General features: G+C 38.6%; 1 protein-coding gene across 4 annotated transcripts in view; it reads right to left on the bottom strand.

Moving 5' to 3' along the window:
* Window positions 1–22313, bottom strand: part of astn1 (astrotactin 1) — a 392569-nt gene that overhangs the window by 281608 nt on the left and 88648 nt on the right. For all 4 annotated transcript variants that reach the window (XM_042427879.1, XM_042427878.1, XM_042427876.1 and 1 more), the window contains exons 3-5: window positions 19555–19805; window positions 18954–19096; window positions 14751–14900 (exon numbers count right to left, since the gene is read on the bottom strand). In XM_042427879.1, the coding sequence (XP_042283813.1) occupies window positions 14751–14900; window positions 18954–19096; window positions 19555–19805 (544 nt within the window). The remainder of the gene's footprint in view (window positions 1–14750; window positions 14901–18953; window positions 19097–19554; window positions 19806–22313) is intronic.

Here is a 22313-nt window from a genome sequence, read left to right as displayed (position 1 = left end):
CCTTACATCTCTGATTATGGAGTCGCCGGTGATACCACAGAGACAGCATCTGAAGAGGTGAGCTGCTGGGCATGCAGTGTGTGTTGATGGGCCAGCAGGTTAACACGACGTTCAGCCACTGAGGAAGGAGATCCATCAGCAGGGAGAGAGGTGACAGCGTGCTGGTGCCCCACTTGCCTGTTGCAGCCGCAAGCAATAAAGGCAGGGCAGTGCCCCACAGGAAGTTGAGCAACTCTGAGGTGGCCCAGTGACTGGCCAACGCAACCAGGAAGCTCGGCGATGAGGCACCACCAGCCAGGGGCTGAGACAACAGTGTGTCAGCTCCCCGGCCAGCCGCTGTGAGGTGGGCCACCAGTGGCGAGCAATGCTCTGGTGTTGGGGGCGCTGGTGGTATCGCGATTGATATCAGTGAGGGATGATGGGAATGAATGGTCGGACATTCAGCATTGACTGGGGATCCCTTGCCTGAGGGAGAGAAAGGTGGCTCCAGGCTTTCCACTGGTACAAAGTGATTCTCCAAGATCAGATCCCTAGGTGGAGATGAGGGAAGGACATGCATTTCATCTTTTCTCTTCAGCTCATCTTTCAGGCAGCAGATGTCCCACTTAAGTTGTGTATTGACAAGCTGACAACTCTCACAGACCGCCATGTCGGCCCAGTAAGTCTCTTTGCTCATTGACATTTAATACAGTTTTAGTCCACAGATTCAGTCCAGAGTTCGTTTATACTCGCAACTAGAAACAGGAAGCAAACAGTGGTCTCCTACAGCTAAATCCACTACCTATTTAGCCATCCACCTCCTCATAATTTAGCCATCCACCTCCCTGGGTCATAATTACTACAACCTCTAGATGGCATAAACATAACTATTGATCGTTTTTGCCGGCCTGATTTTTAGACCTATACTGTTTTTTTCTTGTGAGGACAGGTTGGAATTTCCCCTAAAATAACTAGAATTTTGTTGTGTTTGACTTTTGGCTGTTATATTTGTCTCATTCCTGCCTTGATCCCTCAGGTCAGCATGCTCTATGTTCTACAGCTATTTTAGTAATATAATAATAATAACAATAATAATAATAATAACAATAATAATAATAATAATAATAATAATAATAATAATAATAATAATAATAATAATAATAATAATAATAATATTGTATGCAAAGCAGCAAAATGGAATCAAATTCAAGACAATAAAATTGTATGTTTACAACGGTCAAAAACCACGTTAGTGACTCTGTGAGGCTGTACTGAGGCACAGCGATGCTTTGACTTAAAGGCCAAAACACACTGAAAGCGATAATTGGCGCGTGTCATTTGACTCATGTCATTTGACTCATGTCATTTGATGTTCCTATGGTGCACTGCAGGCATCAGATTTGAAATGCCAACACCGCAGAACCAACACAGATTTGTCCTGTTGTTCTTTGTATTTACTGCTGCATTGGTTGGATGTAATGAATGAATGAAAAGGAGAAATGCAGAGGAGGAAAACAAAACTGAAATTAAGAGCGTCTGTTTTCACAGTAAGTCTGTTGAGTGTTTAATGGTTATTTATTTGTCCTTTAGAACGTAACTGCCATGAAACAATCAGAAAATAACGTTATATTTCTGTCATTCAATCTACCGCTGTTCACTCTCCTCGCTTGACCACCACTGTGCTGTCTCTCTATCTCTGTCTCTCTCTCTCTCTTCTCTCTCTTACTGGTGCTCTCAGCTCTCTCACACTATCTTTCTCTTTTTCAGCTGCAGAAAACACAGCTTTGGTCGCTGGGTCCTCATGTAACACTTCAAAATTGAAACAAGGTTGAAGTAGGGGGGTCAAGGCAGTTTGATGTGCCTCATAATGCTTTTGGAGTGCACTCAGCCATTTAAAACAATATGTGTAGTTCAAAACGCACGCGTTTGGATCTTAAATGCCAGCAGTGCTACCATGCTCAAAATTACAATGATAACCTACAAATGTTTAGCAGGTATAATGTTTACCATGATCTCCATCTTAGTTGAGCATATTAGCATGCTAACCTTTGTTAATTAGGACTTAACATAAACTATAGCTGAGGCTGATGGAAATGTCAATAGTTTTGTTGCAGGTATTTGGTCATAGTTAACAAATTTTGACCAGATTATGGTGCTAAATGAAAAGTTAAGGGAGCTCAGAGATTATTAGAATTAATTCTGAGGGGAACACAAATGTCAGTACCAAATTCTATAGCAATCCATCCAAACAAAAACATCTACCTCATGGTGACACTTGAAGAGAAGTCACGAAATTCAGCTGACGTTATCGTCGGGGGACAATTAATATCTGGAAAAAATGTCATGGCTATCCATTTAATAATTGTTGAGATATTTCAGTCTGGACCAAAGAGGTGGACTAACCAACCAACACACAGAACATTTCCATTCCTAGAGTCATGCTGCTAGAATGGCTAAAAACCAGTTCTACCTTCTCAGATGTGTGGCTTTTCTGATTTTCTTACTTACATATAATTCATAAATTGAATATATTTTCACTTTGGACTATTGGTTGGACAAAATAAGCAATCCAAACATGTCACCATGGACTGTCAAAACGTTTTAACTATGTTTTAACATATGGAAAGAAATATTCCATTGAAATATTCCACTGAGAACTCATTGTCAGTGTTTTGTTGTCTGGAGACCACCCAAAACAGTTCTCGACACTGAGTGATTTTTAATATCCATGTTTGTTGCTCTGAGATTTTTGACACACAGTTCTTTATATTATCCAGCTCAGGCTGAGAGAATACAGATCACACTGACACAACAGCAGTCATGGGTCCAAATACTGCAAACCAGGAACCAAATGTTTATGGAATTCTGGCTAAAGCTTTGCTTAGGGTGTCACCATTAGGTTTTGTCTTTCTTCATCAAGTGACTGTTTTGATTAATGATAATTATAAATGTATGAGTATGGTTATCCCATGGGAAACATGAACATCTGTACAAAATTTTGTTGCAATATATCCAATAATTTTGTATAGCTGAGATATTCCAGCCTGGATCAAAGATGTGGTCCCACAGACTGACGCTGCCACTATGAATAAAAAAACATCACAAAAAAGCCTGACTATATGATTAATTTTTAGCAGGAAATTAATAAATATGATGTAAAACATGATCCAGAGGTTGCAATATGTTTTATGACACGCAGTGTCACACCTGATAATAAAATCTGCACCCAGATGTTAACATAAATTACCCTTATCTGGTAATAAACTCACTAGTGCATGTATACTATATATTGTTGTTGTTTTTTTTTAAATTTCAGGTCCATGGTCTGAGTAGTTTGCCATAATTAAGTTGGAGAAGTATAGGAAAATGCAGATATTTCATCTTCCACTTCACACAAAGATTGAGTTCTAACTGTACCCAGTTGGAAAGAAGAATTGAGGTCTTTAAGAGATGCTCTGCTGTGCTTCAAGGTCTGTATAGTTATTCATACAATGTTGTAGTCTTTCTGAGCCAAGAATGGAAACGTGTATTAATCACCGTACATCTGCTGTTATGCCGTATGAAAACACTATAGATGCGTACTCAAAGGTCATCCACTTCAAATAATTTAACCAAGATGAAGATTTAGCCTTCAGAGGACTGAAGGGTGGTTGACTAAACCTACTGCTCTTCTGCAAGTGAGACACTCAAACCATACAGGAAACAAATAATATTGTGTCTTGATCAACCAGGAAGGTTGAAATTTTTCAAGTTTGCCACTGACAAAATGGTAAGTATAAGAGCAAGCTCCAGCACAATTCATGGTAACTTTATTTTACAAGTTGACCAAAGACCGCCTGAGTTAAAAACAAAGGGTAAATAAGATTTGGTCTCCTATTCCCAAACTTAAATTTAATTTATTTATTGTTTGATACTAAGGGTCACAAGGAGCTGTAGAGTCTTCTTAATTCTGGCAAAAGAAGAAAAATGTTTTGGGGCCACATTTGAATGAGCCTTTGGAATAGGACAGCTTATTTGAATATCTTCACTGATGAAATGCAGACTTCAAAGGAAGTGACCCTGATTTCGGACACAGATCTTGCAAGAGTGTGTTTCAGACTGAGTAGCTCTAGTGAAATTACAGTCTAAGTTAAAGAACTCTTCTGAACTCTGTGGGTACTCTTTGGACAACAAAACACTGACAATGAATTCCAACTTTAATTAGGTACAGTGAGTGCCTAAAAGTCCAAAATCATGCAAGAGCATTTAAAACAGTCACTTGATGGAAAAAGAAGTAGTCTAATGGGGAGAGTTTAAGTAAAGCTTTAGTCAGAATTTAGGAAACATTTGGTTTCTTGTTTGCAGTATTTGGGCCCATGACTGCTGTTATGTCAGTGTGATCTGTATTCTCTCAGTGTGGGCTGGTTAATATAAAATGTAGACTAAAACTAATGATCATTTTAATTACGGATCTATGAAATATTTCTTTCCACATGTCAAAGCATTTGCAAAACAACAACAAAAGTTTTGACAGTCCATGGCGACATGTTTGGATTGCTTATTTTGGTCAACCAATAGTCCAAAATGAAAAGGTATTCAATTTATAAATTTTATATAAGTAAGAAAATCAGAAAAGCCACACATCTTAGAAGGTAGAACCAGCAACACTTGTAATTTTTAGCTATGCAAGCAGCATTGCTTGGAATGGAAATGGTGGTCTGTCTGTTAGTTGGTTGGTCCACCCCTTGGTCCAAATTGAGCTATCTCAACAATATTTCAATGGATAGCATGAAATTTTGTACAGATATGCATTGTCCCCGCATGCATTGTCAACGATGAAGCCAACTGTCTTTGGTAATCCCCTGATTTCCCCTCTAGCGCCATCATGAGGTAAATATTTTTGGTTTTTAATGAAATTTAATGAAAACTATTGGATGGATCACCAAAACATTTGGTACAGATATCCATGGTGCCCAGAGGATGAATCTTAAATACTCTGGTTATCTCCTGACTTTGCATTTAGCACCACCATCAGGTCAAAACTGTAATGACTAACCCAAGTAAACCACCTGTTATTTGTGTGATATTTTATTACAACTGCACAAGATCAGAAATACAGGAAATCAAGCTTTTAAGTGGCTCTCTAAACACCTGAATAGAGCTGAGATGTCAAGGACAGCTTTGAGGCTACATGAGTTTCAAAGAGGAGAGAACATAAAAGAAGTGTTGGCCACAATGTAATAGTTCTACACTAGAATAACTTAAAGTGGTTCAAAGTGTGACAGCATGTCTCTCTCTCTGATGTACAAGAAGAAAAGTAGTTTCATAGACAGTTAAGAGAAAATGTGCCTTACAGCTTCTGATGTGAATGCATACCAACCCATCACTGAGATGTGCAGCTGAAATTTTCTAAAATAACATTTCTTGCACAAGATGAAAGCAAAAATTAAATTAAAAAAATAATCAAGTGCAAAAGGTAACATTAGCACATCTGCTATAAAGGTTTACTTAAGAAAAGTTTGAATATCTTCCAGTTAGAAGGAGGCATTCTCTTAACTATTTTGCAAAACACATGTCCATCGTATCACAGGGCTCACAAGTTCAGCTTGGTGATTACATGAGTTTAAGTGTAGTTAAATTTATCACAGAAGAAGGGGTGTGGACTATTTCCTCCAACATTTCTGACCAGGATGGCACTAGAAATGTAGTAGTCTGTCCCTGTCTGGCTTACAGAGGAGAATAAAAGTGTCTCCTGAGGAATCAAGACTAAATCTAACACAGCAGGTATTCATCATCCTTTGCTATTAAACAGGAGCCAAAAGGTGCTGCGCTCAACCCTGCCATGAAAACAAGAAAGTCCCATCTAAATATTCACTGCAGGATATTCACCCCCAACTCAGCATGCACAGCAGGCACAAATACCTCTTACAAACCAAAAAAAGTTATTATGTCCAGTGCTTCACAACTCTATAAATATGGAGGAGTGCTAGAATCCAAGCAGGAGAGAGGGTAATGGCACCAGAATGACAATCTACCCTGACGGAGGAAGTGGACACATAAACCAACAAGTTTAGAGGGTAAGGGTGGCACAGCAACTGAAATAACTACAGCACTGATATCTAGAATAGCAACTGTTTGTGCAATAACAGTTTATTAGATAAATACAACCATTTAAAATAAGACTATAGCAGTAATACCAATCAATTTTGTGTTTCACAAATTTTCATAGCTGTTTTTTTTTTACTCTATTTTTAAAAAGAAGTGGGTCAATTTATGTTGTGTTTTCTTGTCCAAGGAGACACTAATTGCCCCAGTTTATGGAAAACAAGGTCCTTTTGCAATGAGAAAATGTTTCTGGCAACAGACAGTGAAGAGAAAATGGGGAGGAAAACACTTACTGCCGATTATACCTCAAAACAATGAGTAAAACCATAAATGGTTGTAGAGTGTTTGTCTTGAAAATGCTATATTAAAATCCAATTTGCACCATTTCTGATACTATTTAAAGTAATTTTAACATTCAAAAAATAAAAACTAAATAGTGTCAGACTTAACAGAATATAAGACAGTAATCGGGGGCACAATTAAATAAAGGCTGGTCCTTAATAAAGGTGAGGAAACACATATTGAGGAAAGAGGAGTGATAATAATGTAAATTTCTGTTTTTGAGCTTCTCTTTTTAACATAAGTACTGTTTTCAATCACTAATCAATTTCAACCACTTCCTCTTTGCCAATTTTTTGATTGCTGTTAAGTGCAGCTCAACTCAACCAACTGCAGATGTCTCATTTTAAAAGCCTATACAGAAAGGGATGGATTACGCCTTTTGAGTCGATGAAAGACTTATCATGTGAAACATCAGTGCAGTCAGTGTTGAAGTTCACTGACTGTAGCTTAACACAGACCGAAAAACTGCAAAGTAGAACTGACTGGAAATCATTTGTAATGTTTCTCTTAAAAAAGGAAAAAAAAGTAAGTATGAGTTGACTTTGTTGTTGTATTGAAAGAATTGGTGCTGTATTCTGGGTTTGCATTGACAGCTAATATCACATGAACACACACAGTAATGTTGTATTAGCATTTGCATTAACAGCAAAATAAAAGATGGAGACATCAGAAAAAGGCAGCCTGTTCTCACTCCCAACTCGTCACATACTGAAGCTTGGTCAGGACCCCGTGGCGTCACTTTTTAACGCTCTGGGTACCCCTATAGCATCATTTTTTAATGTGCAAGGTAGTCCACTAGACTTCTGCTGAGCTCCCACAATGTCTGAAATAGATGCGATGAGACCAATGACGTCTATGTAAAGTGAAAAATTTCAGCCTGGTTGCCAGAATAAAACATTGGCATTGTACATTTCTGCAAACCACAGATATGTTTAATATCTACATTTCAACACCAGTAATACAGAGCATATTAACATTTCAACAATACGTATCATATCAACATTTCTAAAGTGACATACTTCAAATAACATCCATATAAGCTGACTTACTTAGAAGGTGGAGGGGTCGGTGGATGGCTTGTAATGTTGTTGACAGAAAGTTGGAAACCAGCACAGAGTCAGCAGAGAGCACAGTTTGAGACCACCTTAACGTTTTTATTTTATTTTTTATTTTAACCCAAACCATGATCTTTTCCTAACCCTAATCAAGTGGTTTTTGTGCCTAAACCTAACCAGACCTTAACCACCTCGTTGTCACACCATAAAATGTAATTATTTTTTAACAGTGACTGCCATGATACTGCGTGTTGAAAGACGACGCTAAAGGGATACCCCATACGTTAAAAAGTGACGCCATGGGGTCCTGACCAAGCTTCGATATGTGGCGAGTTGGGAGTGAGAACGTGTTGAAAAAACGTATTGTAGTGTAATATTCTGTATAGTAAAGCCTGTTTCATATAAAAGCCTGGTTCTTCCTGCAGTTGAGGCAATATTTGAAAATTTAGGCTATTAAAAATGTTAAAAAAGGAAAGCCAAGGAATAAAAATCCTAAAAGAAAAAAAAATGTCAGTAAAATAAATTTAACTGTATGTTGCTTACATTATTCAAATATGGGAAAATGACAGTGTATAGTCTGGCTGTTCCATGAAATACAGTATGTTATATAAAGTTGGTTGTATAATAGTCCATGTGGAAGAAAATATGATCCAGTAATATTTTTACCTGCCTGTAATTGTAGAAACAGTAAATAAAAACTGTTTAATTATGACTGCAAATTATAACTGTAATTATGAAGAGTTTGGGTATTATAACCAATAAAAATGACACCGATGGTACTTTATCATAAGGAAGCTTGAAGTTGCAGATTATCTGATGCAGTTTTGATGTAGCAGAAAATTTCTTTGGCAACAAATGTTTCAGTCAAGGCAACCACCTGTGTTTGTTAGAAGTAAACTGTTTGTACAATGTTGCTACGAGAGAATCAAACCAAAACTCAAAATACTTATTTTGGCAGCTTCCACTGCTCTTTCTTTTAATTAATCATTGGGAGCGTGAAAAGACTCTACAGTACAATATGTGAGTGCTTTCCTTTTTTTAATCAAGGGACCAAACAACTGTGGCTGAATGATGAAAGATGGAAAGACAACAATGCTTTAGATGCATGAAATGTTCAGCAACTATATTCAGAAATAAACACAGCTCCCACATATTCTCTAAATCCAGCACATCTTAGTCAAATGAGTTTTCTGTTAACCCTTAACATTGGGACATGTTGATATTTCAGTGAATGCCCATAATATGTCTGGAAAGCAGAGCAAGTTAACATAATTTCTCCTTCACAATAACAGGATCATAGAAGTCTGCATATATCTGCAAAATATCATCAAAATTAAAGTGTAGGCATTTTTTGAACAACCAGTCACAACTTTACAGTGTGAGGATGATATTTTGGGAGACTGTTGTCATGCCAAAATGCCTGAGATGACTGTGATACAGCACGTATACTGAATCAAAAAGAAGTGTGGACCTTATGAAAAATATAAACATAAATTGAGACATTTACATAGTTGGTAAAAGAAAAGAGAAAACTTTTATACTAAAAACTGACCAACATTACCGAGTGGAAAAGTCAAAAGAAGACCAACACTGAAGAGAGACTACCAAAGACAGAAAATGAGTAATTACTTCTAAAGCATTTTAACATTACTAAAAGATGATGCTTGAGTCCAGTTGTTCAGGTGTCAAAGAAAAACTAAATCCTCCTCCTTACTGTTTAAACAATGTATTTTGAGTTAATCTTGTGTAATTATTCTAAAGATGAGATGAAGTTATACTCTGGCTGACTTGATCCACATTTTAAAGCAGCAGATATATTTCAGTTGCATGACATGTAAAGCTACAGTATAGCTAAAGGTCAGAGCACAGTACAAAACCCAGACCACTAAACACAAAATGTTAGAATATAACCAACAGTATAATATAGGATATGGACAACACAACAGTATAAATATGTAAAATATAAGATGTTAAAAGAAGTGCAGCCAACAAACACTAAGCATGAATTTTATGTTACCTGTAATGTTAGCAGGTGGCTTCTCTTGGCTAGCTGGTTTGCTAGCTCCTTGCTAGCATCCTTATATTCCTACTCTCTTGCTGACAACAATGTAGAACAAAGCAACAGTCCTTTGATGCTAATAAACCTGCACTTTTTAGCTGAAAATGTTTCTACCTCCCACGCAATGAAGAACAATCACACTTGTAATGTTAGACGTAATTAATGGCTGCATTGTAGTGTCAATCATATGGCTTATTGACACACCTAATTAGAGCGGAGCCATCGTTAGTGTTATTAGTTCCACTTGTACATTCACTATCTATTCAAATGCTGTGAAAAAGGTGTATTCTAAGTTAAATTTTTAAGATTGAGTTTATTTTTATGACACCCCAAAAACACATTCTACTCTTCAGGGAACTCCCCTTATGGCGTCATCAGCATAAATGATAAATGTCGCATTACTCTTTTTATCCTACAAATACATGACAGAGATGATGGCAACCCTTGTTATGTACACAGAAGTACAATAACTCCAACGTAACCACAACCATGTCCACTAATTTAATTTAACTTGACTGCAGTGTATTGTCCAGAACTAATTAGGAATAAAAGATACAGCTGCTCAGCAATAATAATCATGAACTACTGATGGGGGCCACCCCTTTTCCTCCTTCTGACCTTGCTTTCTTCCATTTGGCCAATTGGGTACTTTTAGCGGCTTTAGAAGTAACTCTGGAGTGCATTAAACGTGCTGACATATGGAGTGAAGAGAGGCACTTGGGCATCTTCAGCAAAAAGGGATAGAGTCATTACCTTACCTGCCTCTGCCTCACACGTGCACAAGCTGTCTACTGAGGGCAACAATAGCTCCGTCTGTGCATATTTTATGACAAAGATGAAAATAGTTGACTGGAAACACTAACAACAGTGCCTCAAAACTACATGAAGCAGATCTAATTGCCTGCTTAGACAGCCTCATTCCTATGCAGCTAGCTTTTGAGAATACTAACCTGTACCTGGAAGTACAAACATTTCAAGTTTGTGTGTGTGTGTGTGTGTGTGTGTGTGTGTGTGTGTGTGTGTTGGTTGAGTGCATTAGGAAACAAATCCCCTTTTTCTACACCAAGCTGATACAACTGATACAACAAATATAATGAATGCACAGGGATCTTTTGTCTTCTGTTCTGTAGTATCAGGCTTAATGATCTGCATTTTACAGTTAAAATTTCACTAAATGAATTAGAATGAGACCTTCCCTTTCTGGATCTGAGTGGGGAGCTGTGGTGTCAGTGTGTTATCTGGCTTGCAGAGAGCAAAAGAGACCAATGGCTCATCCGAATTCTCACAGATGAAGTCAAAAAGAGACAGAGACAAAGAGACGGAGAAAAAGAAAAGTCCTACTTAAGGAAGACACCAAAACACAGAGCCCACGGATCATCCTGTGAACATAGAAATGTTTTTAATTTGCTGCTGGTTTGCAACAGACTCTTCTTAAGGACTTGGTGTCCTGGAACTGCTGATTCGTACTGTGTTTTAGGCCTGGAGATATCAAGTGATACTACAGTTTAGACAACATTTGAGGCTAGATTTTCAGTGTCAATAACACCTTTTTATGTGTATTTACTTAACCGTTACTATTCAGTTGCAGTTCCCTCTTAAAGTCCAGCAGAGGGCAGTTACTACTCACAAGCCGGTGATGAACACTGTTTCTCATCACAATGTCGTACACACGTCTGTCACACATTGTCTATGAATTAATTAAGTCTAATAAAGGATGCCCCTGTATTTGACTCTTCTTTACAACCAAACTGGCCTGAGTAGACAGACTGTCAATCGTTGGACCCTCACATTCAATGGCTTGACGTGGGTATGAAAGATCAACATTGTCAAGACTTGCTATTGGTCAACATCATAGTTCACCAATGTTAAACTTGAAAGAGCTTGAAAAAAAAAGGAAAGATTTTTTTAGCCCAACTGAGCAAATCCATTGACAACACAGCAATTCTATAGAAATTATATGATTTTGTTATGACATTTCACCATCTTAAATACTGATGTGACCAGATCGCCCGTATCAAAACTAGATTTGATTTGCCCAAGTCAAATTCAGACTCACCAACATTAGTGGGCCTTCAGACCCAAAACAGCAATGTGTTATAAGGAGTTCCAGGCGTGTTGCTTCAGAAGCAAAGATGAAATACAATCCTGGAAGTCCAGTTTGAATAATAGATCTAAGAGTTTTCAAGGTTAAACAGATGCAAAATCACTGCATAGCGAAGAACTCCAACCCAAACAACCAAACCAAACCTCTATGGTTAAGGTTTGGTTAGCACAGTAGGCTATAGGCAACTTCCCGCTACTTCTGCTTTTGCATCCCAGAGACAACGGTCATTATAATCACAGCCACGAGAGTTCCTGTCAGGAAAACGGAAACATTGGTCATTCTAAGTGTCCGAACAAATCACTAATGCTGCCATTTTCAGCCTCTTATAACACAATGACAAAGGATTTTACATTCTTTTTCTCCAGTATACAACAGAATTACACCATTCACATTGCAAAGTAATTACTACAAATGTGCACTTGCAAATATTTGATTGACCAATTCAGTGCTTGCTGGCCAGGCCAAATGACCCTGCATTTTTTAGCAGGGCCCTCTTTGTCAAGACCCCTGCTGTGCCAACACAGTGATCTCATTAAAATGAATGAGGAGGCTGTGTTTCTTTGCTGTAGCGCTAATATCAGTCTGAACATAATGTTAGACCTTTTGACTCTCTCATCACATTGGTGTAAAGCCTCAAAGACTAGCAGGAAAGGTAAACCCCACTCTGTTGTTTGCAGTTCACTGAAATCATGTGACAGACTTTCTGGGCTCTGAAGTTTTTAATATTCCAACACCATCATTTGCCTAGAGCCACTTTCTGCTAGGTGTTTGGGGCATTCACTCTTTGTTCTCACCCTCTATTATTGATAAAAGGCTTTGCTTGAATGTTGTTTTCCTCCACTCTGTTTCTATGATTTGAGCTCTCATCGCTGTTCAGGAATGCAACGATGGCTGCAGGTGTTGACTGAAATAGCCACGGTCAAAGAAAGACAGAAATCTGCTACCTCTTGTACACCAAGAAACCAACTTTCCCAAGAGTCATGTTGGGTTTCCACCAGACATGAATGAGACATAATAAAATGGATGATTGCAAGAACAAATCCATGTGATAAAATGCTTCTGTCCCTGCTGATTTGCAATAACAGTCTTTATGACAGTTTGGACCTCTGGATTACTGCGTATTTTGTAATCTTTTTGCCGTAAAATGAGTTTATTTCTGGAGTTTCTCCACAGCAACACTACAGAATTGTTTTTAATTGGGCTGAGAATAAAGCATCTGTGCAGCCAAGTGTAGAGGAAAGTGAATTATAGTCTGAGGTCAACTGAAAATTTCCAAAATGACATTTTGAAAATGTCGCTGCCTTCTTTCTCTCTTATTTATCATAATGGGATGATGTCTCTCCGTTTCATCAACTGTAACCTCTCTCTCTTCATTTCCTGTATTCCTCAATCTCCTGTCATATAGTACAACTCCTACACTATCACAGCTATGGCAGGCAGGGGTGAAAGTGAGGAGAGATGGGGGGGGGGGGGGGGGGGGTTGTGATGATGACAGCAGTGAGTGCAAATTGAATTCAGCACAGATGGATTCAAAGTACTTCCGATTGATAAGTATAGAGCATGGCTGATAGAAATTTGGTTATGTTGGTAAAGGCGACCACAATAAAACTAAAAACGTACATGTTGAGGTCTCACATTCATACCACATTCACACTAAACTTTTTTATTGATTTATTGTGCAAAGGTCAATCCCTCAAGATAATATGGGTTATAGCACACCGTTTATTCTCAGTGTCCTGCAAAGACCTTATGTATCCTGCTATAACTTTTCTAATGTTTTATTTTGTTCTTTACTGTACTATTGATAACTTTTTTCCAATGAGTTGAAAATGTCTTGGGGTCCTTGGGAGTTTTCCAAAGGGCATTCATGATGTTGTCAGTGATTAAACCTGTGTGGTGGCATTCAGTGACTCACTGTGATTTCTTGCCTGCCATAGACCTGGGAGAGATAAACATTTGCAGAAAAAAGAGTTGTGCAGCTGGGCATTGATCACATTGCAGCACAGATGAACACCTAATACCTCCATTTCACACCTCATCTTTATTGACAAAACTATACATTTTTACTGTAGCAACAATGTTTTTGAGTGTTCTATGACATTTGTATATTGCGACAATAGTCTGATTCAGTGCAAGTCCCACAGCTGGAGAGAAGCAACGGGTGAGCCAACTGTCAATCTCAGCTGTCAATCAACACCTACACGGCAGACATCAAAGTTCCTATAAGTCTTCAGATCTCATTAACGGAGCAATAATTCCAAAATGACCGTGAACACATTTATTAAGGGCCTGAGTTTAACGATTGAGATGATAATGACTCATTGAAAAAAATTATTGTATTTCTAGTTGACACTTTTTGAATGGGAGTCAACTGGAACATCTAGTGGCCATCAGTGGCACTGCACTTTAAGGTACTTCTGCATTGGCTTCAGCCTCAAGCCGTGGTAGTTGCTGCTTGGCTAGACCCCTCCTTTACACACTGGGCTGAATGTGCAGTAGCTGCCAATGACTCAACAGGTGTTGAAATAACATGAATGACTAGTAACGTCTAGTGGGAATCAGTGCTAACAATAGCAAATTAGGCTGACAAGTCTCCACTATGTGAAATTGTTGAGGGGGGGGGGGGGGGGGGGGGACTCTTGTATCATCATTCTAAGGCTATGCATGTTTGGCAGTTAATTGCACACCACAGTAGTTAATGGCGTGTCTCCTAGCAACCTTGGTTCTCAGTTTTCTGTCAAATGATGCCCATGTCCAAAAACTATTTTATCCACTTGAAAAATGGAAAAGTGTGCACAATAGCTGCAGTATCATTACAGTTTATATTTCAGTTTGACCTTATGAGGCCATTATGTGACTGATACCATGAGAAAATATTTGTTAAAGTTTCTAATGGGAAGTGGATGTCCTTAATAAAAAAGGATTCAAAAAGAAGCACTTTATCCTTAGATGTAGGACAGAACATGAAAGCATCACTAAATTGCACACAAAAACACACCAATATAACTACAATGTAGTGCTTGTCGTCGCTGGTGATGGGAAGAACTCATGGAGCCGTGGTGTTGAATGTGATCTATTTTCTTCTATTCTCTGTCAAAGGCTAAATCTTTGGGAGAGAGTGACTCACCGCGGGTGTTGCTGGAGAGACGTTTGCGTTGGCTGGTGGAGGTATTGTGCGGAAGCAGGGTGTTCTGCTGGTGGTTACTGTCAATGGGACTCGTGGCGATGATGTTGTCCTTGTATTTATTCATCAGGGCCAGCTTGGTGTTGTCGCTCACTGTGGAGAAGAGGGATAATGACAAACATGGGGAGAGAAAAGCCACAAATAGTTGAGTCACAAACTGAAGTTTTTTTTTTTTCTTTTCTAAAATGAGAAAGCAGCCACTTGGAAAAATGTGTTGCTCCTGGTTGGATATAGGAGTTTTAAGACCAAAATGTACCAAGCATAAAGTATAGCAGAGCTAAGAAAACAGGATGTTGTTTACTGCGGGAGAAGTCAAACAGCCTAAATTAAAGAATGAGAAAAGCTGGCATGAAATTAAAACTCATTAAGGGAATATACTGAACATATTTAAGTCTCAGAGGAGGAAATTAGAAGGAGATTCAGGGAAACAATAAAAAAGACATTATTATAGAACATGATTTCTGTAATATCCTTTAAGTTATAATCCTTAAAGGTATACTATGCAGGATTTGTCAGTTGGTGTTGGTAAACACAGCATTCAAAGCTGGCCCCTTCTCCCTGGATCAATCTGAGAGAGAGAGTGGTTGTGGTCGAGCGAGTTAGAGAGTGAATGAAGACGAGAGCTGACGAGAACGAAGCCGTGAATTACATAAATAAAATGTTATTTTCTGATTGTTTCACAGTGGTTACATTCTAAAGAACAAATAAACACACCAGCACCTCCGCACAGCCCTGCAGGAAGGTGACGCATTGCTGGATTTAGTGTGAATGCAGAGCTTCATCCTGTCCGCTGTGGCCTCTGTGCTCTGTGTGTGTGTGCAGATCAGCCCCGCCCTCGGCCAAGCAGACACACAGACCTGCAGCTCTTTATACATCCATTGTAACTATGTATTTCTGATGATCCGAATAGAGTGAGATACACAAAGAAGCATAAGTTGAATACGGCTTTATTTCCCGCCGGGGTTCTGTCACATGCAAATACAATGAACAACAAGCCAACTTGAGCTGGGATCTTTTAAAACCTTGCCACCTCTTCAACATATGTTTTCCACTATTAGTGGATTTCTCCTTTGTACAATGAGTTATGATATGGACCTGTCAACATGTCAGACATCTTGGCGTCGTTCCTATCAAGCTACTGAATTTACACCTAAGGGCCCCACACTAGATGTTCCAATTTATCTTATTGACACATGAACATGGTGCCGCAACTAAAGGTTTCTTACATTCCTTAAGATGCATGCAACACAAAGAAAATACTTAATATCATCCATGACACAGAGACAGAGAGCAGAGCGGAGCACAGGAGGGAGATGGAGATAGCGATGTAACCACTATGCTATGAGTTCCAACCTCATACTTGCGCGCTGGTATTGGCTGGGGGCTACACACCCATGGTCCAAAGGTTGACGCCCAGAAGCATCCCAAACATAGCAAAATAATAAGAAAATAAGAAAATACAGGCAGAGGGCAGGCTCTCTGCAGATAAATACACTGCCACACACGTCTAGTGAGTCATAAGTGATGATTGAGAGGGATTATCTGATTATATGATAACTTAACCCTCCAACGCAAACTAACTTTATCTTATTGATATCAGCCTCACTCTTTCATGTTCACTCTCCAGGTGTGTCAGATCTGTATTAAGTTACTGCTAATGCAAACCCAACATTTCCCTTAGCTTAAGCTTCATTTTAAAATTTAAAAATGTTCAACTGGTGAAACACAGTGTCTTCTATTGTGAAGCAACCACAGGAAATGCAGTGTGTTTATCACTGCACTTAACTCTGACTGTGACTGGTCAATTGTCACTTTGGTCATTTGTTGACAGCAAATCAGTTTTAAATATTGCAGGAAGTAATCAGAGAAAATGGAACAGCCACAGTGAGATGTTAGCATGGTAACAAACTTCACCATGTCCTGCTGTTGTGTTGAAAAGTACTCACGCTGTGTGCAGTATGAAATCAGATCACGGTTGCTCAAGGCATGATGAAAAAAGGCTAATTTTTGACTGATTTCTTTATTAAAACAACATGAGTTTGTTTGGCTGTGCTGTAAACAGATACAACAGCTGCTCTCCTGTTATATTTCTGAAAAAGTAGCTGCTTAAGGAGTGTTTGCTGACCCCATAATTCTGGGAACTGCAGTGTCAACCATAAAATCAACCACAACTGAAATCTTAAGGATTATAACTTTAAAGGTATTTGAACTTCATTTAAACAAGCAAATTTGGAAGCTTCATTACCCTTTAAAAGGGACTGAAGCTTCCAAAAGTTACACAAAGAAATTATAAGAAATAAAGCATCTAAAACACAAAACCCATAAAAATGTTTGAAATGACTAAAGCAGTATAAGCCTCTGGTATCCAGTCACATGCTCCCAAACACATGTATTTCTCTAAAAATAATATATGTCAACATTTAAAGGGGAGATTTGATGCAGCAAAGCAGGCATACCACCAAGTACAGCACATGCATACAAAATATTGAAGTAATGATAATCTTAAAATTGACAACACGAATGAATTAATAGTGACATATCATTATTTATTTTTTTTAACTTGTTTATGTATTCATAACAGTTCCATTATTCCAAGAAGAAAGGTCAGGGCAGCCAAAAATATTAACTGAATTAGTTATTTCAGTCTTTAGTCTTTGGTATTTTAGTACCGTTTTCTGTGTGACCTCTGAAGTGTTTATATAGTTCAATATTCCATGCATGGCCTGCCGCCTGCTTTTTCTATTTCTCTAGTCCATCGCATTAAGCATCTTAAATGCATAATGCACAGGATTACTCCACTTCCATCACCACTGGGGTGGGGCTGTTTGGATTTTATAAGAACATGGTGTTAGCATGCCATCACCATGCGCAATCTCTTGATGAATCTGAGCAGTGAATCTGTTGCTAATTGAAATTCAGAAGGTCTACCTGCATCAAAACTGCTCCACTTCATACAGTAATTCTCATGGGAGTGGTGCTTGACTGCAACATCCAATGATGAAAAATAGATTCCCTTAAACAAATTCTTGGCAGGCACATTAGCCTTTTGATTATTTCAAGCATGAGGAATAAACAGTTTGAAAGAATACCTGCAGTTTGATATTTATATGTGGTATCTGCATCCGTCACAGAACTCTGAAGTGTTCTTATACTGATTATGAAAACACTGGCTCATTTGCTTCCACTTTTTTTATAAAATTTTTACTTTTTACACTGTTAACGTGTGTTCATTCTTCATTTTTCTCTCTCTATCACTGGTTATACATTCATTTATATGGTTATTTCCAGCTTGTATGAGAAAATAAGTCATGTTAAGGTATTCAATTAAAAATCCAATTACTTTTCTTTAGTTTCACACTGATTATTTCAATTATTGCAACTGTGTTAATGTAATTATAGTGTTGCCTGCTTAGAAAATAACTTACGTTATATTTTTCCTCTATCCTCCAAAACACAGGCAAATGTTACATTTCTGATATACTGTGTCATTACTTTGTATTCATTAAAAACAGTAGGGCTGTGGTGGAGGAAAAACGTAAGGCTATTAATGAGATAAGTGAAAGCTCCAGCCAAAGAATCTAGTTAGTCTGTAATTCAAAATGATCAGTAAAGTTTCACAAACACAAAGGCAAAGGCCCTGAAATCTCTGCCTATACTAACACAGAGTATGCCATCATCACATTAATTAAACTAACCAATGTATTAATCTAAGGGCATATATACCTCAGCTTAATAACACATTTAATATGAAAAACAGTAGAGGTTCAGGTCAGAAAATCAAAACAATGAGCTAAGAGACTGAGTCGGGTGATTATTCTCTGTGGATTCATCACTATGAGTGACCATTGTGATCCACCGTAAATATAAAAATATCAATTACCACAGATTCAAAGACTTAAGTTATGTAATGTCAAACATTTTCTTGTCAATATGCTAATAATACAGTAATACAGACATGCTAAAAAGCTATGCAGAACTGCAGAATTCAGTGATTGGTCCCTGTGAGCAACTCTGTTCATATTCCACAGTCATTTGATTCATTAATGTATAAAATATTGACTAGTGAATCATTGAGGCTGTTTGTCTGTACATGTTCAGCATCACTGTCTTTGTCTGATCTGTCTGTTTGTGCATTTGTCAACTTACCAGGTGCGAGGTCCATATTATTCTTGTCATTACAGCCTTGGAGGGAGTCCAGGGTACGGGTGACTTGGCTGGCAAATTCCTCCCCACCATTCATACACTCCCGCTGCAGATGGTGACGCAGGTCTGTGATGTCGTACTCATACCTAGGGATGAGGTAGAATTCATTTAGATTTCGGTTATCTTGGTTTATCTAAATTAGAATAAAATGTGACAAGCGGATATCGTGCTTGATGGAGCAGTCAAGGTTTCAAAGTGTGACAGAAGGTACTGATAAGGTAAGGTCTCAGTGCTTTAAATACTGGGCAGGAGCTTTATAATCCTAAACTTCAAAACTCATTGCAGACTGTAACATGTAAAAAAAATTAAGGTGCTGTTAGCAGTTTGCATTAAATCATCTGTTTCCACGGTAGTGACATCCAAACTGTTATTCATTGCTGCCTCTTGATGCAGTGTAACATTTGGATTTACAAACCATGTCCACTGATAATTGATCTCAATAACACAATCAGTTTACTGCCAACTACTGCATATGCTTATTTCTAGCAAAAAAATAGCGTCAGATTACATTCACCCTTCCCATCTACCCAAACCCCACTTGTACCCATCCAGAATCGGAGTCTCCCGGATACTGAGGGTACCGCTGGAGTTGGGCCCCTGACCCCGAGAGTTCCTCAAGCTCTCCCGGGCCTGGCCTCCCATCAGCACTGAAGGGATGTAGTGGATCTCATTAGCCGCCTCAGCGCTGGCACTCTTCTGGGGTTGAGGGATGCGACGGCGTTTACACCAGCGCCTGCGGGTGTAGAGGATCAGGACTAGGCACAGGATGGACAGCAGAAGGGCGATCATCCCGCCCTGAGGGGAAGAGGGTGGCATTTGAAGCAGAGACAGAAAAAAATGAGAGAGAGAGAGAGAGAGAGAGAGAGAGAGAAGAGTGAGTCAAAGGCGAGAACAGAGTCAGAGAATCTTGCCAAGTAGAATACAGATCAAAGTCGAAGCCGTGATGCCAACAGCACAATTTGAAAAAGGTTGCAGATGCAATTTAGTGAAAAACACCTACAGTGTTGTTAACTGACAGTAGCTCTCATGCTACCGTGCAGCCATTTCTCCTTGATAGGAAGTATAGGACAGTTCAGAAGACTGTTCTTGACTGATGTCTAGTAATTTAAGGCCATGTGGAAGATGAGCAAAGTGTCATCAGCTATAATCAACTTATCCACTGTGAATTGTTCCCTTTATCCAAACTTTATTACTGTTAAAGCACCGTACGCCTTCAAAGACAATCTTTCTTCTTTATTTCGGCAAAATTGAAGAGTCAGACAATGACGGATATCCGTGTCACACAAGCACCCAAAAAAAAGTCTGTAAAGCTGGAGGCTTCATTGAGCTTGATTACAGTTACAGATATTTCCATTGCTTTCTTTGACAGATGTCATTTCTGACTGTTGCAGACATGGAGGACTCATGTACAGGAATGTCTATTGTGTTACTAATACAACCAAAAACCCTGACCTGTCATGTCACCAATTAACCAATATAACATGGTTTTGAAAACATGAATTAAAAAAGCTAGTTAATGTAAATGTTGCCCTGTTTTTTATGTGGAGAAACATTTTTAAAAAAATGAAATAAACAAATTTAGCAGCACATTTGGCCCGTCTTTAAGGTACCTAAGGATACCCTGGCACCCACTTACGGAATCACTGTGTTAAAGGATAATTCCAGCTTATTACAACTCACGTAGACCTTATTTTCATAGTTTTGGCCATCATTTCTGTTGGTTATAATAATGTTGGACTCAATAAAGTAACTGCCCACAGTTTAACCAGATCATCTAGACCTTTACTTCAAGTCTGAAATCTGAAAATCTAAAAGTCAGTGAAGCCAGTCAGTAAACTTGAATGATGATGATGGACGTGTATACAACCAAAAGTTTGGTTAATGACTTTGCTGTTCGCCTTCATTTTATTCTCAAAATAAGTTCAGTGAACCTGAATGAATTTCTGACTGCTCATCAACCCCATTTTTAGCGATATCGCTGTATTTCTGCATCTCAGTAAAAACTGCCAAAGTAAGGCCCAAGTTAGAATAAAATAGAATTATTCTTTAAGAAGTTGCCTCCAGTGTTAGAGTGGTGTGATCAACATATGCGGTCAAATTTCCATCACAACCCTGAAATATAAAAGAGTCACAAGGAATACGGGTTTGCTCGCTGCCTGTGGAAATACAGGAGACAGAAGTCAATTGAATATCAGCTCACACATGTTCTCCAGGAAGCAATGATACCAGATGACTGGGTCAGGTCACATGACCACTTGCATTTTGCTCATTCTCTCTCTGATTTTAATGACTTATGAGGCGGTTTTGCGGATTTGAGGGATGCAGCAGCGTCTACACCAGCGGGTGTAGAGGATTGAGAACGGGCACAAGATGGACAGATGAAGGGCGTTCAGCCTGCCCTGAGGACAGGTTAGCAGGGGGGACAGAGACAGAAACAGACAGGAAGCAGAGAAACAGAGAGACAGTGAGAGAGAGTCAAAGAGAGAGCGGAAGAGGCAGAGCAGAGTAAGAGAATCCTGCCAAGAAGCAGGATATGGATCAAAGTTACGGCAAGTCAAAAGCATACAGCCTGCGGAAACACAGGAGAGACACAGCGATTGTCAGTCTGAATATCAGCCATGTCTCCTCCATGAATAAAGGCAATGATAGCAGATTTCTGGGCAGTTTCATTTATCTAATTCCATTATTTGCATTTTTTAAGGTTACTGAAAGGGATAATATAGGAAGAAGTGACAGGAAGGAGGAGAGAACATGCAGGCATGATCATAATCTGGACTTAAACTCATTATGTTTCATTTATACTATGTGTCATTTACCGCATCCTCGTGTCTTATCTGATACCCAGCTTAAAACTGAAATCAAAATGAGATACATTGTGCAATCTGGAAAACGTCAAAAAGAGTTATAAAAATGTCAAGGTGAGAGCACACAGAGAAAGACAGCAGCAATTCTCCTTTTTAAAAAACAGAGAATCGCTCTCAGTCAGAAAATTATGTTCATTTAAAATTTGAACAAAAGGACTGGTTAAGTTCTCCCTGCAGCCTGGTGCATACAGATGTTTCTGTCTTTGCTGCCTGCGCTGAACTTCCTCTGACACAAACTGATCCAGACTGTGACCTCTCTTCCCTTTTTAATGTAAACTGAGCGATACAAAGCTAGTTTAAATTATTCTGAAAACAAAATTAGTAACTGAATGATGTTAATCAACAGTCTGGCCAAAACAACAGTATAATAACAAGGGTTCAGTGAAAACTGATAAAACTAAAGGAAAAAAAAATCATTTAGAATTAAACTGTGTCAGTT

Source organism: Thunnus maccoyii, chromosome 12 (genome assembly GCF_910596095.1).
Source record: "Thunnus maccoyii chromosome 12, fThuMac1.1, whole genome shotgun sequence".
In the NCBI taxonomy this organism is placed as follows: Eukaryota; Metazoa; Chordata; class Actinopteri; order Scombriformes; family Scombridae; genus Thunnus; species Thunnus maccoyii.
Note: the sequence above shows the minus strand (reverse complement) of the source record. Positions and strands in the feature narration are given on the sequence as shown.